Genomic DNA, 16,989 nt, shown 5'->3' with positions numbered 1-16,989 from the left:
TGTAGCTCTTTATCCAAAAATGAAATATTATTTTATCTTCCTTTCAATAAAAATAAGATGATATATGATAATAATAATATCCTTCTAAAACAAAAGGATAATGATATAAATTACAAAATACTCAAAAATAAAAGTTAAATAATACATAAATTTTTAAGTTTACACAAACCTAAGTTTACAAATCTTATCATCACCACAAAATAAAAAAAAATACTATATATTGTAGACCATATTAAATTATCAACCTCCTCAAATGCACATATTGCGTATAAAATATTTTGGTGTGTTTAAAATGTGAATTTGGAGAAGTCCAATCCCATAGTTCATGCTTTTTCTAACAAACTTATTTCTTATTAATAGATTTAAGGTATAAAACTATGGTGTTTGTTCCAAAAATTACAAATGAATCAAGCCGTTCATAAACAACTTGGGTTTGACTTGATAAAAATTCGTTCATATTTGTTTTAAATAAGCAAAGCTTAAGCCTTGGTTTTAGACTTGTTTAATAAACAAGCCAAACCCAGGCAAAAAATACTGATCATGAACAAGCTCGTGAATATTATGGATTAATACAAAACAAGCTAAGCCCATGTTTGTTTATGAGTTTGGTAATAAGCTTAATATGAGTTTAACAATTAAATTTAGATTTTACTAATATTTTAAGTAAATAGCAGTTGGAATCCCTTGTCAAAACCAAATAGGCTTGACAATATATTTGTGTTGGATTATTGAGCTCAAGCTCAAAAGCTTGATATTGAGCTCAAGCTTGGCTTGACCAATAAATCAAGTCAAGTCAAGCTTAACTCAATCTTTTAGACTTTTTGACAAGCTTGAACTTGAATATCATTTATAAGTTTGGTTTGAACTTAAGCTGAGCTTGAACATTTTACATTGTTTATTAAGTAGTAAGTGTTCAAGTTTGGCTCGACAAAAGAGTTAAAAATTAATTTGTATGTGAAACTGTATTTGGTATAATGAAAAATGGGGAATGAATAACCTATGATATTGATAAAATGAAAACTTTTGATTTTTTTTTTGACTTCTTGTGATGTTGCAACATAAAATTTTTAGAATCTCAGTTTTTCCCATGCCGTCGTTATAATATATATATATATATATATATATATATATATATAAATTATGGATTTTAAAATTACAAATAATGGTAAACTATGTGTAGGAAGACGGTTTTATAAGGCCCAAGTAACATTGGGCCATGGGCTAAAACAAGCCCAATATAGGCTTTAAGAGTAGACCTCTCTATAAGAGCCAAGCCTCGGACCACAAACCAAATGGTGCATAATCATGGATCCAAGGATAGACTCACTGAGGACTTCATTGGAAGGCAAGATCTACACCGAGCTGATAGTGACAAAACACCTACTAAGCTTCCGAGAAAGAACTTTGGAATGTATAGGATTGTCAAAGGAAGCTTGTTAATGAATCTACTATCATTTATGCATTAATGAGGGCCACTTGCTTGACACAATCACATTTATTGTTGAATGACTGGCCTAAGTAGTACAAATAACTCCCAAAAATCTTCGTTCATGATGAGAATGAGGAAGGAAGAGCTTGATGGGATAGAAATATCTCCAATTGTACAGAGGTAGCACATCCTTGAGCTAGAAGTAGGGCAAATTTAAGGGAAAGAAGGAAAGAAGGAGGCGGACACTGAAAAAAAAAAATCACTAACATAGTGAGAGAAGAGTATAGAGAAAAAGATATAATTCTCTAAACACCTTAGAAGGCTTGTTTTTAAGAGAAAAGTTTGTAACATTGTTCCTAAACCTAAATAATATACCTTTTTACGTGGTTTTCACGTGAATAATTATTGTTATTGTTGTTCAAATCTTCCACTGTGAATTACTATCAACCCATAATATAAATTAGTTGTGTCCTTGACCATGTTTTTAATATGGTTTTAGCCCACACACTATGTTGATTAAAACTAATTAAAACTCACCACCTTTTTAATAAAACAACTTAAAACTAGATAAATCATGATTATATTGTGTTTGATATTCTCTAAACAATTTATTTCACAAATTTACCCAATTTTCTAAAAAAACAAAAAGGTACATATAGAGAGAGGATTAATAATTTGGGCCAAAATTGAAAATACATATGCTTGTCCCCCTCCCCTCCCCCCCAAAAAAAAGCCCATAAAATAAAACCCCAAAAAATTGACTATAAGCCCAATCCATTACTTGTCCGATGTTCCCCGAAGAGACAAAACAAACAGAAAAACTGTGTGCAAGGGTTTAGCAAAGTACAACGTCAAAATTCCTAAAACCTCAAACCTAATTACAACACAACACAACACTACACAGCAACTCTTTTTCAAGGTTCTTTGTTGGTTCCTTCGAAGCCAAAGCCAAAAAACCATGGCTTTGGATAGCACCAAGACCGAACAGTCCCACAAGTCTCACCGGTCTCGCCAGGCCGGTCCGAAGAAAAAATCAAAGTCCGATAAGAAGAACAAGAATGTTTCCGACAGCGACAGGAAGCAAAACCCTAAGGTTTCCATTCCATTCCATTATCATCATCTTCATTGTTCTTTTCACAATTTTTCAAACCCATCAAAATATATTTGTGTTTGTGTGTGTGTGTATGTAGGCATTTGCTTTTAGTTCGTCTGTGAAGGCAAAGCGATTACAGTCACGGACTGTGGAAAAAGAGCAGCGAAGGCTTCATGTTCCGGTGATCGATCGGGCTTATGGTGAACCGCCGCCTTTCGTTATTGTGGTGCAAGGACCTCCTCAGGTATTTGAATTTTTTTTTTCTTCTGTTTATGTATTTTGTGATGTTTTTGTAGCTCATAGTGGTTTGGAAGCTTTAGGGAAGATGACGTTTTTGTTGTCTCATTAGGTCGGGAAGTCGCTGGTAATAAAGTCGCTTGTAAGGCATTATACTAAGCAGAATTTGCCTGAGGTTCGAGGCCCGATTACCATTGTATCAGGTTTGTATTTGTGCATTCTGTTGTCAACTTATGTAGTTAATTAAATGAAAAAAAAGGATAAAGTTATGGATTTATTCATTGAGTGGTTGATTGAATGTGTTTAGGTAAGAAAAGGCGGCTGCAGTTTGTGGAGTGCCCGAATGATATAAATGGCATGATTGATGCGGCAAAGTATGCCGATTTGGCTTTGCTTCTTATAGATGGAAGTTATGGCTTTGAAATGGTGAGATGTCTTTTTTTGATAAGTGAGTTTTTTATTTTTTTTATTTAGGAATGGAAATAGTGCTAGTGAGTCCTCATGCTCTAGACAAATCAAATAAAGAACCTAAAAACAAAGCAGCCACCAATGGGGTTCCTGCTATATCTGTGTTCTTAATTGTAGGATGATTTCATTTCTGCCAAACCGTCCACATTAGACACAATGGGATTAAATTCCAAAAGTCTGACAAATGCTTACCAGACCAATCCTCCAACCAAACAATAGGTCACTAATCTTGAAATGGTGAGATTTTGTTAATTTTTGCTTCCTAGTAAACACACCCACTTGAATATATAGATAATTTAGTAATGCCAATTTAATTTCAATTGAGCTGTCAAGTTAATTTAGCTCGTGGGCTTTTGTAATGCCAATTTAGCACTGGCTCTGCTTGTAGATAATTTGGTATCGGGCCTGCTCAGTTTCTGTTATTCTTTTTTACATATATTCCCCCCCCCCCCCCTTCCACCCCCTCTCTTGAATGATTTATGTTAGGTTGTTTGCATTTTCTATTGGTTTGATATTAAAAAAAAAATTACAATTTTGAATTCTGTTATTTAATTATAGTTATTCCTTATAGGAAACCTTTGAATTCCTCAACATATTGCAAGTTCATGGGTTCCCAAAGGTTATGGGAGTTCTTACTAACCTTGATAAGTTCAAGGATGCAAAGAAACTGAAGAAAACAAAACAGCGTCTCAAACATCGTTTCTGGACTGAAATATATGATGGAGCAAAATTGTTTTATTTATCTGGCCTAATTCATGGGAAGTAAGTAGCTCTTTAGCTACCTATGTTATTAAACACATGTATGCTGCTATGTTAATTGAAACACTAAATCTTCACGAGGCTTATATTTCTGAGTTTTCCATCCTGAATGAACAGGTATCCGAAGCGTGAAATTCACAATCTGGCACGGTTTATTTCTGTAATGAAATTTCATCCGTTGTCTTGGCGAGTTTCTCACCCTTATATTTTGGTAGACCGTTTTGAAGATGTCACTCCTCTTGAGCAAGTGCGTATGAATAAAAAATGTGATAGGAATGTCCTTGTTTATGGTTATTTGCGAGGCTGTAATATGAAGAAGGGGACTAAGGTATGTATTCTAAGATCATTTATCCAATTACAATTTTGGAATATTATTTATCAAAAAAATTTATCCAATTACAATTTTGGAATATTATTTATCAAAAAAATTTATCCAATTACAATTTGGAATATAAATTATATAGATATCTAGTTAATTTTTAATTGAATGGAAGAAGGCAGCCCTGCGATGGTCTTTTGGAGTTCTGGTTGTTTTCTTCTTGAAATGTTAAATCCCTGGTGGTTGCCTTATATGTTTCATAGAGAAAATACTAATGTATCTTACAAAAGTGTAAATCAGTGCATCTTGGACATGAGGGGCTTGCTTTCTTATATTTACCATGCAATCCATAGTGTGAAGGGTGAGGCAATGTTAGCCCTCTCCAAACAGTTGAATCTGTGTCGAATCAAGTGTAATTTATTGAAATTGCACTATCATATTGGATTTCTCTCGTTGTCCCTCTTTGTTATGTAATTTATGTATATATCCACCCTATGAAAAAGAAGAAGAAAGCAGTGAGAGTAGTACTTATGCACTTAGGTATGAGATATGCTTAAGAACTTTGGTCCAATATTTCAAAGATATGATCAATATATTAAGCCATCTTTCTGTCAATTTGTTCTTGCTCAAAAGGCGCATCCTTCCCCATAAGAAAGGGTGGAGGGTAAGGTTTTGGGTTCAAAACCCACTGGGTGCATGTGTAAACTTACCGAAAAAGAAGAAGAAGAAGCTATTTTTGCATTTTTGTCAAACTATATATTGGTGATCTAATATACTGTTTGTGAATCAGGTGCATATTGCCGGTGTGGGTGATTACAGTTTAGCAGGCATTGCAGGATTAGCTGATCCTTGTCCTCTACCATCAGCTGCAAAGAAGAAAGGGCTGCGTGATAAAGAAAAATTGTTTCATGCACCCATGTCTGGACTTGGGGACCTTCTCTATGACAAGGATGCTGTCTATATAAACATAAATGACCACCTTGTTCAGTTTTCTAAAGCAGATGATGAAAACGGGGGAGAAACAAACAAAGGTTTTCACTTTTTTCTATATTCTTTCATGTTCTGTTTTCTTGGTGAATAATATCTCTATGCTCATTTCATGGTACTCTTTCATTACACTTTTCTTGACTACCCATCCCGTGTTTTTGTTATGGAACATCTCTCTGTTCTCAATGACCTTTTTCATTTATGCGTTTTAGTTATTCTCTATTATATAATAGCTTAAATTACTTTGTTTCTTTGTTTTTGTGCTGTTCTTTGTTCATTATCGTGAACACCCTATATTCTTTTCTCTCTCTTTTCAATAATATTACTTTCTTACCTATCAAAAAGAAGAAGCTTAAATTACCTATTTGATCCTTCAACTATTGGATAAAGTTTAATTTGCACCTTCAACTCTTAAATTGTGTCAAAGTTAGTCCCCCAACTGTCAATTGCGTCAATCCAGTTTCTGAAAAATTTCAAAATCAAATCCATTTCGTCTTTTTTATCTCATCTTTCTTTAAATTTTTAGGAAATTAGCTAATGTGGGGAATAAAGAATACATATTACAAAACTATTATGGAAAGTGTAAAAAATTCAAAGTCAAGTCAATTTTGACTATTTTTTCCATTAAAGTTTAAATGGAGAGGAGACCCAAGGATGAAGTTGACTTAATTTGAAAGTTGAGGGATGAAATTAACATAAGTTTAGTTGAGGGACCCAATTGAACATTGTTCAATATTTGAGGGACCAGATTAGTAATTAAACCTTTATGATGTTGCCTCGGTGAAAATCGTTCCCTGGGAGTTTTGTCAAAATGGAAAAACCCTTAAGTGTAAAAACCCTTAAGTGTTTAAATGGATCATTTAATTTATAAAAAAAAAAGAAGAAGAAAAAAAGGTTTCCTAGGTGAAAATAATGTATTAGGCAATAGGCAAGTTTTCACTAGTCCTTGCTGCAGCCATCATTTTTTTTTTGGGGGATTAATTGGGCATATTATTGACGTAACAGGAAAGGAACAAGATGTGGGTGAGGTTTTGGTTAAATCTCTTCAGAAAGCAAAGTACTCAATTGATGAGAAGTTAGAAAAAAGCTTCATTAGCCTTTTCGGCCAGAAGCATGCCAAGGATAATCATGGAAGTGTGGAGCAGATTCGAGAAATAGAGCCTTCAGAAGGATATCATTCTGGGGAAGAGATTGAAGCTGATGAATCTGATGATGAAAGTGATGGTGGGGTTCGGGATGGTTCAGAATCTTCAGATCAAGATGAAGCCGTTCAAAAAGAGCGAATGATAAAAAGTGAAGATAGTGGTTCTGAAGATGATATTGATGCATTAGATCAGCAAAATTCTCAAGATTCTCTAAAAGATCGTTTGCAGGAACGTGTTGAGTACCATGGTGGAAGAATAAGGCGAAAAGCTTTCTTTGGAAATGACATTGATCATGATGACTTGAAGGTAAATGATGCTGGTAATCACTATGCATTGAACAATGGATTTATGAAAACCCTTTTTTTTACAGCACATTGATACTTGTTTATGCTTCCATGTACCATGATGCTGGTAATCACTGTTCGGCACTGTGCTTGAATTCTTGTACTGCCATAGTAGTTATGGAAAATATTTTTTCTTTTGGTTCTCTTTTTTCATTTGTAAATCTTATCTTTTACTTGGTTGTGATGCTATGTATAACAGAACTTCTGCTTATATATTTTTATTGTTGGAATTTTTGCAATGCATCTATTGATTTTACACATTATTTAGTTCAGTGATTGTATGAGGATCATGTCTACTGTATCTGTATGACAGATATAGTGGTTGTCCTCCTTCCCTTTTTGATTGATGTGTGGGAGCAGTAGTGTTGGAAATATTAGCTCTGTTAGCAACATCAATCTATCTGTTCTGTTGGCCATACTCAAGCTTTTTACAATTACTTAATTATAGGATTCAGATGAAGTGAATGAGGACAGTGATGATGATGCAGACAATAAGACATCCTCTGGTTCAGATTTTTCGGAGGAAGATGGAGAGGATCATGAAATAGATGGTAATTTTTTTTGACTTATTTGTAAATATGCTGTGTTGTGCCTTCTTCTCTTATCGGTGATTAAGTAGTACTTTGCTCCTGCTTTAGAAATGAATGTGATTCTCAAATTATGTTTCATTTGAAACCAATATGAGATGGTTGTGGAATATAGTTCAAGTTAATGATTAATATCAATTTTTTTTTTCCATCGATTGCTTATTCAGTGCCAGAGTAAGTTGTTAAATTGGACTAATTTCCTCATGAACATATCCTTCTATTTCTAATTTTTTTTTGTAATTGTTCTTATAGAAGATGACATGGGTAATATTTCAAAGTGGAAAGAATCTTTAATGGAAAGGACTGTCTCCAGACAGAATACTAATCTTATGCAACTTGTATATGGGAAGTCTACGTCGGCATCTACTACGGCTATGGATGAAGCACAAGATAGTAGTGGTGATGAAGAAAGTGATGGAGACGAATTCTTTAAGCCAAAAGGAGAGGGGAAAAAGGTTCATCCTTGACACTACTTTCATCATTAGTCTATTGTTTCTCTTAGAGCAATAGGCACTTTTTTTTTTTAAAAAAAATTTCAATTTCTTTTTTCATTAGTTTTGGGAGAACAGGGTTCTTTCTAACATCTGACATGTTTGTAGCTGCCCTTAGGAGGACTGATATGAATGCTCAACCCTTATAACTGGAATAGATGTTGTGTGTTCACTCTGTTTCTTGGTCTGTTGCAGAATCTGAGAGAAGGATTTGATGATGGAAATGTCAACTCTGAGGACTGTAGCAAATTCATAAATTATGAAACTCTCAAAAATTGGAAAGATGAAGAGCTTATTCAGAGTATTCGTGATCGTTTTGTTACTGGTGACTGGGAAAAGGCTAAAAGCAGAAATAAATACCCAGAGGCCAACGCTGAAGATGATGACGACGCTGTCTATGGTGACTTTGAAGATTTAGAAGCAGGTGAGAAGAAGGAAGGGCATCGAACAGATGATACTGGCAATGGTGCAGTCCAAATGGAAGATGACCCAGCAGCTGAGGAGCGAAGGCTTAAGAAGCTTGCCCTCCGTGCAAAATTTGATGCACAATATCCTTTTGAACTGTTTTATTTTCAGTATACTTTGTTATGTGATCCTATTGCCACCCCATCTTTTTTTTTTCCCTCTCTTTTCTTGGTTACTCGTGCCATAGATGGCAACTTAGGTCAGCAATCAAATTTTTTCTGTCCTATCTGCTGTTTTATGTGCAGAAGCAATATGAAATTGATTTTTGTGACCTTAATTATGATCTACATTTAACGGATCTGAATCACCAGATGAGGAAGTTGATACAAAGGACAGAGACAAAAATGAAAGTGGTTATTTTGACAAGGTATCTCTTCTGGCTTATTTTTGGAGTATGGTTGCCTACAAGTAAAGACATTGAGTGAATCATGATTGCATTGTGCAGATGAAGGAGGAGATTGAACTCCGTAAACAAATGAATATATCTGAACTCGATGATCTTGATGAGGCCACCCGAATCGAGATAGAGGGCTTTCGGACAGGGACTTACTTGAGATTGGAGATTCATGATGTTCCTTGTGAGATGGTTGAGTACTTTGATCCCTGCCATCCTATTTTAGTTGGAGGAATTGGACTTGGGGAGGAAAATGTTGGGTATATGCAGGTAGAATACACTCATGACTTAAATTTGTCCTTCTGCAATGCTGAATGATACCATTAGTTTTCCTTCTGCTATTTCCTAGGTTTTTATGACTCCCCACTGGGTGAGCCTGCCGCTTAGTTCTCATAAATGCAACTGCATCATGTCCTCTGAAACTGGAGCTTTTGCTCAAGTATTTTTTTTTCTCTTGTTTGTAGGACAGGTCTTAGGCACAGCAGAATGGTTCTATTGATGGGGAAAATTGTTGTTGAAGTAGTTTTTAAGTATAATGCGAATGACCTGTCATTAGTTGTAATTTCCCAATGCCATTAAGCAAAAAGCAACTTCTCTGTCAACATGAAACATTGCGACATAAAGGAAATGATTCATGTTCCACAATTATGATGATATCAATTTAGCTGTTATTCTGGCCAACTCTTGAGAAAGGATAATATCAAGACTCGTTATAGTGAATTCATCATAAAATCACGTTTTTGGTGATAATCTATAATTTAATCAGACAATCAGATCATAAGAGTTCACTTATTCTGTAGCTTTGATGATTACTGTCTTGTTTTAACTTATATTCTTGATCTCATAAGATCTTTTGTTTCTTTTCTTCCAGACCAGGTTAAAGAAGCACAGATGGCACAAGAAAATACTGAAGAATAGAGATCCCATAATTGTTTCAGTTGGATGGAGACGTTACCAAACTAGACCTCTTTATGCCATTGAGGATCTGAATGGAAGGTACCGAATGCTTAAGTACACTCCTGAACACATGCATTGCCTTGCCACGTTCTGGGGCCCTCTTGCCCCTCCTAATACTGGCGTGGTTGCTGTTCAGAATGTATCAAACAATCAGGTCAGAATTTCTCCCCCTTTTCACTCCTTCATATCTCTTTAGCAGTCAATATTGATTGAGAAGGGGCAAGTTCCCTCAAATTTTCCTTGTAAAACTTTTGGTTTAAAACCGTCTTGCGTTTGGTTTGAATATCAAATCCAAAATTTTAATTTTGGCATGTTAATGGTACAAAGTGGGGCTAAAACATTGCTATCCATCCCTGAATTCATATAAACTTAATTGTTGGTTTTTAAAAATGAAAAAGGAGAAAATGATGTGTTGGACTTATGTTACAGGGTGGGTCATCTGGTAGGTTCCACTGGGGAATAAAACCTAAACAGAATAGTGATTCTATGATGAGCTAAGGGAATTTATCAACAAGCTCTGATATGTTGGCATTGGATGAAACATGAAACAGTGTCATTTGCCATAAAATTTGTTTAAAGAATATAAAAACCTCAGAATAATGCAGAAATTTTGTTATATCAAGCCATAGTGATAATTTTTTATGCACAATATTTTACCTAATGACAATGATATGGGTGTAAAAATGCCGTTAAAAACTCTGGATATGATATATCCAGCTACACTCAGCTACACTCAGAAGATCTTCACTGTTTCCCCCCACTACGACGACTCATACAACACCCTCCAACTAATATAATCCCCTCTTGATAAGGTTATCAATAGTGATAATCTTTCCCCAGGTTGCAGTACATAAGAGGACAGATGTCCTCCGGAGGGCCTTAACACGCTAAAGACTCTTCCAAGGAAATGGATGAGCACATGAAATGAACATTGATACCATTTAGGTTATTGTAAAAAGATAGAACATCAAAAGTACCCCTCCCAATCAAGTGCAACCTCATCCTGTCAACCTCCTCCCTCCTAGGCACCCGAGTATAGATATGGTCAAGAAAAGAATATACAAATTCCAATTCTCAATCATGAAAGTCTTTGTGAAAATGAAGATTCTAAGTCCTACCCACCCTGCCCAAATGAAAGTCCAAACTATCTGAAACTAAGGCTTCCCTTTCTGCTTTGTCAGTGTGATTAGAATTTGGTCGGAGTATACTTTGTACTACTTTTCTTCTGTTGTTTTCACTTTCAAATTTTCTCTATACCTGAGCAGCTTTTGTTTGTTGTGTCAGGCGACATTTAGGATTAGTGCAACTGCAGTTGTGTTGGAGTTTAATCATGCAGCGCAGATTAAAAAGAAAGTCAAGCTGGTTGGTTACCCCACCAAGATCTTCAAGAAGACAGCTCTTATCAAGGAAATGTTTAATTCAGATCTTGAAATAGCTCGATATGAAGGTGCAGCTATTCGAACTGTCAGTGGGATCCGGGGACAGGTTAAGAAGGTATGCTCTTTTAATTAGGAACTTTTATTCATATTTTTTATTCTGATTTGTGCTTTTAGATTGTGCTAATTGCATTTGCTTTTTATTGTGTGTTTTTGCCTCATCTCCAATGAGCTCTATGCCTCTATGTCAAATAGCACCTCCTTTCCTTGTAGATGGAAGGTGGAGGGTGAGGTCATGAGTTATCCACTGGGTGCATAACTTATCAATTGAAAAAAAGTATTACTCCTTTTGCATCAGACTCTTCAAAATAAGCATTGCCAACCTTTATTAATTTCTACTGGGAAGTTTTTCCGGTAGCAATGATTACGGATCATTATATAATTGCGCTCCTCATAGTTGATGCCTGGGCAATATGTGGATATAAGAAGGTAAAAGCATGGCTGTTGTTATACCCTTGAAGGTGGACTTAATATGACTTTATTTTGGCAGGCTGCTAAAGAAGAGCTTGGTAACCAACCAAAAAAGAAGGGAGGAAAACCTAGAGAAGGGATTGCAAGGTGTACCTTTGAGGATAAGATCAAGATGAGTGACATTGTTTTCATGCGTGCATGGGCTTCAGTCGAAGTTCCTCGCTTCTACAACCCATTGACAACGGCCTTACAACCTCGCGATCAGACCTGGCAAGGAATGAAAACTGTCGCTGAATTGAGGAGAGAACACAATCTTGTTGTTCCTGTTAACAAGGATTCACTCTACAAGGTAAGATCTGATGTGGGGCAGTAATTGTGTTAGCCCATAGTTTTCTTCCTTTATTCTGGCTTGAAATCACTGCAGCATTACCATCTTTTTTAATTATTATTTTATATCAACAGCCAATTGAAAGGAAGCCAAAGAAGTTCAACCCATTGGTAATTCCCAAGTCCTTGCAAGCAGCTCTCCCATTTGCGACGAAGTCCAAGGATACACCTAGTCGGAAACGTCCACTTCTTGAAAATAGAAGACCGGCTGTTGTCATGGAGCCTCATGAGCGAAAAGTTCATGCTCTTGTTCAACATCTTCAATTGATTAGATCTGAAAAGGTATGATCTTTTAGTCTGAAAACTGATTTTTAACAGCATTCACTTTAAGCAACTGAACTGATTAGTGCCATTTGAAATGACAACTTTCCTAGCAATGTTGGAAGTATTTCATGTTCACTTCATGACTTGGGTTTTTGCAGATTAAGAAGCGAAAGCTTAAGGAAGAAAAGAAGAGGAAAGAACACGAGGCAGAGAAAGCCAAAGATGAGGAGTTGTCAAGAAAGCGCCAGAGAGAAGAAAGACGGGAGAGATATCGAGAGCAGGATAAACTACAGAAAAAAATTCGGAGAAACGTGTAGGCCTGGTGTCTTTCTGCAGAATCAATATCTAATCATATACTATAAAATTTGAATCCCAACACTCGTGGATTCATACAATGATGACATGTGTACATTTCTCAAAGCATTCTACCGTGACACATGTCATTTCTTCTTAAAGCGAAAATGGTTATAATGACTATTAATCTACCATTATCCCATCATTTTTGAAGAGCTGGTTGCTATTATCCTTTCATTTTTTTTTAGCCATTATCCTTTCATTTTTGAATAGCCTGAGCCTTAAATTTTAGTTTCCCATTATTTGTATTTTTTTTTTTTATAAACAATTTATTTGTAAGTTGTAACATTTGTTTCTGATGTGTATATCAAATGTCTTCTCCAACCGTTTCCTTTGTCATTAAAAATATTGATACCAAAACGTCTTCTTTTGATATTTATATTGAAGGCCATGCCAATGATTCATGTTCAGTAATTTCAATTGTTTCCCTCGTTCGATAATTTCATGTTATTGTTCGATAATTTCATGTTATTGTGGGTGTGTGTGTGTGTATATATATATATAGTTGGAGAAACAAATTAACTGCTAAACACACGCACACGCATAATTATATTCCCTCACTAATTCCAAACTCATTACTTAGGTAAGAATAAAAAATACGAGTTGATCCATCGTTTTTCACCAAAATTTTTACACGTTGAAATATGGTTTAGATCTCCAATTACCAACTCAAAATAAATTATAAAATTCAAATTTGGTGTCATTTGTCTCTACTTGAGTTTTCTCAAGAATCAAACGAGTAGGTGTACAATGTTTTAGTGACCCCAAGAAATAAATGGTACAATAAACCCAGTACTGAGTAACAATTCTCAATATTTTAGTGACATCACCATGTGTTCAGTAATTGTTGGTACTTCCAAAGGATGTGCTCTTAAGTCTCGAGACTTTATATGAGAGTAATAGCAGTTTGAAAATTGTGGAACAATTGAGGAAATGAAGTTTTAGTAATAGAACAAGTTTCGGATTATATGTATTACTCCTCTTTGAAATAGATGTTTTGAATTAGTTTAGGATTGTCCTGGAGGTTATAGCAAGAATTACGTTAGGCCTAGAGTTTCAGGTTTCTTGATTTGGTGTGTTTATCATTGCACACAATCTATTCACATTAAACCAAATTCAATAGTAAGTCAACCTTTTTTTCACTCCTTTCATTTTTGTTCTTTTTTTGGCTAGAAGTCTAGAAGCAAGTCAGCCTCAATTAGATGTTAGAACTAAGTTTTTGGAGGAAAAAACTTGGGGAAAGAACAAGCAATCCATATCTAAACATTAAGTTCAAATATTTAAAACAAATGTAAGCCAACTTGAGATGATTTTATTATGTCCAAAGGAGTTAAATAATGATGGTGACACGTCCTGTTTGAATGAAATTATGATGGAGTTTTAACTCTCATGGTGTCTCTTTGGATGACCAGGACTGGTTAAATAAAGCAGCCTCTTCCTTTCCATTTTTGTTCTTTTTGGCTAGTAGCAAGTCAGGCTCAATTAGAACTAAGTTTTTGGAGGAAAAAACTTGGGGAAAGACCAAGCAATCCATATCTAAACATTAAGTTCACATATTTAAAACAAATGTAAGTCAACTTGAGATGATTTTATTATGTCCAGAGGAGTTAAATGTTGGTGACACATCCTGTTTGAATAAAATTATGGTGGAGTTTTAACTCTCATGGTGTCTCTTTGGATGTCCAAAACTACAGTTGAATAAAGCAGACCCGGGTTCCCATTAGAACAATATGAAACCTTCTTTAGCAGCATAAATTCCTTTCTATTGCAAATTTTGTTTTACAACAAAATGAACAAAACCTGCATCAATAGAAAACATGTAGTTTTGGCATGTTTTGATAATTGAAGTATCAAGACATAGAAGGTGTAGTATCATCAAATATAGAATTTTAACCTTATAAAAAATTTTAAAAAAATCAACCCAAGGGATTCGACTTTTACTTTCTTTTCTTTCCATTTTGTAAGTCACACTTTTTCTTTGGAGTTTTTTTTTTTTTTTTTTCAAATCTAATTCATGATTTTCTTCTTGAAAAAATGTATTAACTTTTCTAATTGTTGGAAGAACAATAACTTTAAAAAGAAAATAAGTGTTCGAATTTAGAGCAAAAACATACATATACCTATATAATATCTAAATGTTGAAGTGTGGTATTTATTATTGCTACACTCTTGTTGAACCATATTGTCTTAGCATTTTGGTCCATTCAGTCTATGTTGGTCCATTTCAGTTTACTTTGGTCCACTTCAGTCTATTTTGGTCAATTTTGGCTCACTTCTTTCCATTTATTCTATTTTGGTCCATTTGGTTCACTTTGATGATGCTTTGGGAGGAGAGGTTTATGTAGAAAGATGAGTTACTTTATTGACAATTATGTCACATTTTCAACGTAATGTTAATAAGTTTTTGATAAAATTACCCAATAAATATTTATTTTGGAAGATTTCAAAAGGTTTACTTAAAATAGTTTTATGAAATTAGATGAAGTAGAATTGAAAGATGAAAGAAAATAGGTTTAAAACTTTAAATTTCTTACTTCTTAAGATAGTAACCAGCTTAATCTACCGAACGTAACAAAATTAATCCCCATAAAACAACATTCCCTCTCCATTTCACTCCCCAAAGGTAATACAATTAGCTAGTGTACTTCATACTTCCGCACAACACAATACAAGCTAACCATACATATAAAACATTTGTTATTTATTTCTCATAAAAAAATTTAGGCAAAAATCCAAAACTAACCCTCTAACTTTCAGCCTTTTTTATTTCAGTCCTCTAACTTTTAGTTTTGTCATTTCAATCCTTTAACTTTCACTTTTTGTTGATATAGTATTCCGTTAGAGCTCAGTTAGTTGTTACCGTTAAGGGTGTTGAAACGACGCCGTGTTGGTTTTTTTTTTTATAACAAATTTCAAAATTTTAAGAAAATAAGAAAAATCTGTATTAAAAAAAAAAAAAAACCAAAACAGAAAGCTAGTCGAATGATTCTACAAACACTTGGGTTCCTTCTTTCTCGAATGATTCATACCCAAAATTCACCAGTTTTATGATTGTAATGTACTCATGTACTTTGATCCATGCTACATCAACCATTGGTGGTTGTCATCATGTGATCTGGTTTGATATCCATGATGTGCTTGTTTTCTGAATTAAGACAACATGTATAGGTTTGATTGGAGCTTGTTTGGCTTTTCATTGGCAGCTCCTTGATATGTTTCAAGACCTTTTTGGTCATATGTTGAGGCAATATACAAAACTAACAAGATACCCATTGTGTTTCTGGGCTTGGATGATCAACGAAGCTCTCTGAAAATATGGTTTGGCTGCATGACTTTTGTGGCTGTTAAAATGCACCCAAATTTAATTTAGCTCCTTTATTTCTCAGTTAGGGTTTGGGTGCTGTGTTCTTTCTTCTTAATTTTGATTTCAGTTTGGGTGTTGTGTTCTTCTTTCTTCTTCATTGTCGTTTCCCTTAATTTTTTTTTCCTAGATTTTTCTTATTTTCTTTTAATTCCAAAATTTATATTAAAAAAAAAAAAAGTCAAAGCGGCATCGTTTCAACACCCTTAACGGTAGCAGCTAACTAAGCTCTAACGGAATACTAGATTAACAAAAATTGAAAGTTAGAGTACTGAAATGACAAAACTGAAAGTTAGAGGACTGAAATGAAAAAGGCTGAAAATTAGAGGGTTAGTTTTAAATTTTTGCTAAAAAGTTAATAAGTCCACAAATTTTCTCTACAAAACTTTTATTTGCTTGTATAGTTTCATGATGTTATCATGGACAAGCTCTAAAGAACTTAAGGATGCTGAGTTCAACAACACATCGAAGTTAATCAATCATGGATCAACATGCATGTACTATCCACATTCTTTAAGATATCATTCTTTATGTTAGTGTATAGCTTGGACTAGATAGCCCATTGGGCGTAGCCCAGTATACTCTACTTGTAGTTTACTCATATTACTTGAACTGTACACATGCCTAGCCTATATAAGGCTTTCTATTGTACATTATTATTTACATACAATATACAGACTATTCAGTCTTTCTCTCTCTCACTTTATATTATTAACATGGTATAAGAGCCATTGCTCTGACCTAATGGTATTTTTTGACGCTCTTCCGCTGCCCTCACCTTCGCCGATAGCCATTGTCAAAAGCGAGTCACTACCATCACACCCAAACACTACCTCTCGGATCTAGTCTGTTCATCAATCAAATCGTCGAACCACAATTATGATGTGATAGATTAGACTTCTCCAATCAAAACCTAGCCAGAAACAGTCCCAAAGGAGCTCCCACGCGCCCTCATGCACCGCCCTAAGTTTCTGCTTGTTGCAAACGCGCAGCACATGCCTGACAAGCCACCGTCATGCGCCTCCAGTCGCACCACGCGCACCACGCGCTCAACTCCTCTGAGTGCCACGTTAGCCCTAGCATGTCATCCACCATGTCAGC

General features: G+C 34.9%; 1 protein-coding gene across 1 annotated transcript; it reads left to right on the top strand.

The window, feature by feature from the left end:
* Positions 1–2,257: 2,257 nt before the first annotated feature.
* On the top strand, positions 2,258–12,947 carry LOC142628155 (uncharacterized). Its single transcript, XM_075802174.1, has 18 exons — positions 2,258–2,522; positions 2,620–2,766; positions 2,872–2,962; positions 3,067–3,185; positions 3,799–3,989; positions 4,104–4,314; positions 5,096–5,336; positions 6,298–6,743; positions 7,230–7,332; positions 7,621–7,823; positions 8,055–8,409; positions 8,615–8,691; positions 8,770–8,988; positions 9,590–9,829; positions 10,960–11,169; positions 11,602–11,871; positions 11,985–12,191; positions 12,332–12,947. Exons 1-18 carry the CDS (start codon positions 2,388–2,390, stop codon positions 12,488–12,490), a joined length of 3,624 nt encoding a protein of 1,207 aa, XP_075658289.1. The 5' UTR covers positions 2,258–2,387; the 3' UTR covers positions 12,491–12,947.
* Positions 12,948–16,989: the final 4,042 nt, after the last annotated feature.

The sequence above is a fragment of the Castanea sativa genome, chromosome 3 (genome assembly GCF_040712315.1).
Source record: "Castanea sativa cultivar Marrone di Chiusa Pesio chromosome 3, ASM4071231v1".
Classification (NCBI taxonomy): Eukaryota; Viridiplantae; Streptophyta; class Magnoliopsida; order Fagales; family Fagaceae; genus Castanea; species Castanea sativa.
The sequence above is the reverse complement of the archived record's forward strand: the minus strand, read 5'-3'. Positions and strand labels throughout refer to the sequence as shown.

What these genes read in the sequence shown, in the direction of transcription:
- LOC142628155 (XM_075802174.1), top strand. Translation starts at nt 2,388, where the DNA reads ATGGCTTTGGATAGCACCAAGACCGAACAGTCCCACAAGTCTCACCGG. An exon ending in GAAGTTATGGCTTTGAAATG is followed by an intron (nt 3,186 to 3,798) that starts GTGAGATGTCTT and finishes TATTCCTTATAG; the next exon opens with GAAACCTTTGAATTCCTCAA. An exon ending in TCCGGGGACAGGTTAAGAAG is followed by an intron (nt 11,170 to 11,601) that starts GTATGCTCTTTT and finishes TTATTTTGGCAG; the next exon opens with GCTGCTAAAGAAGAGCTTGG.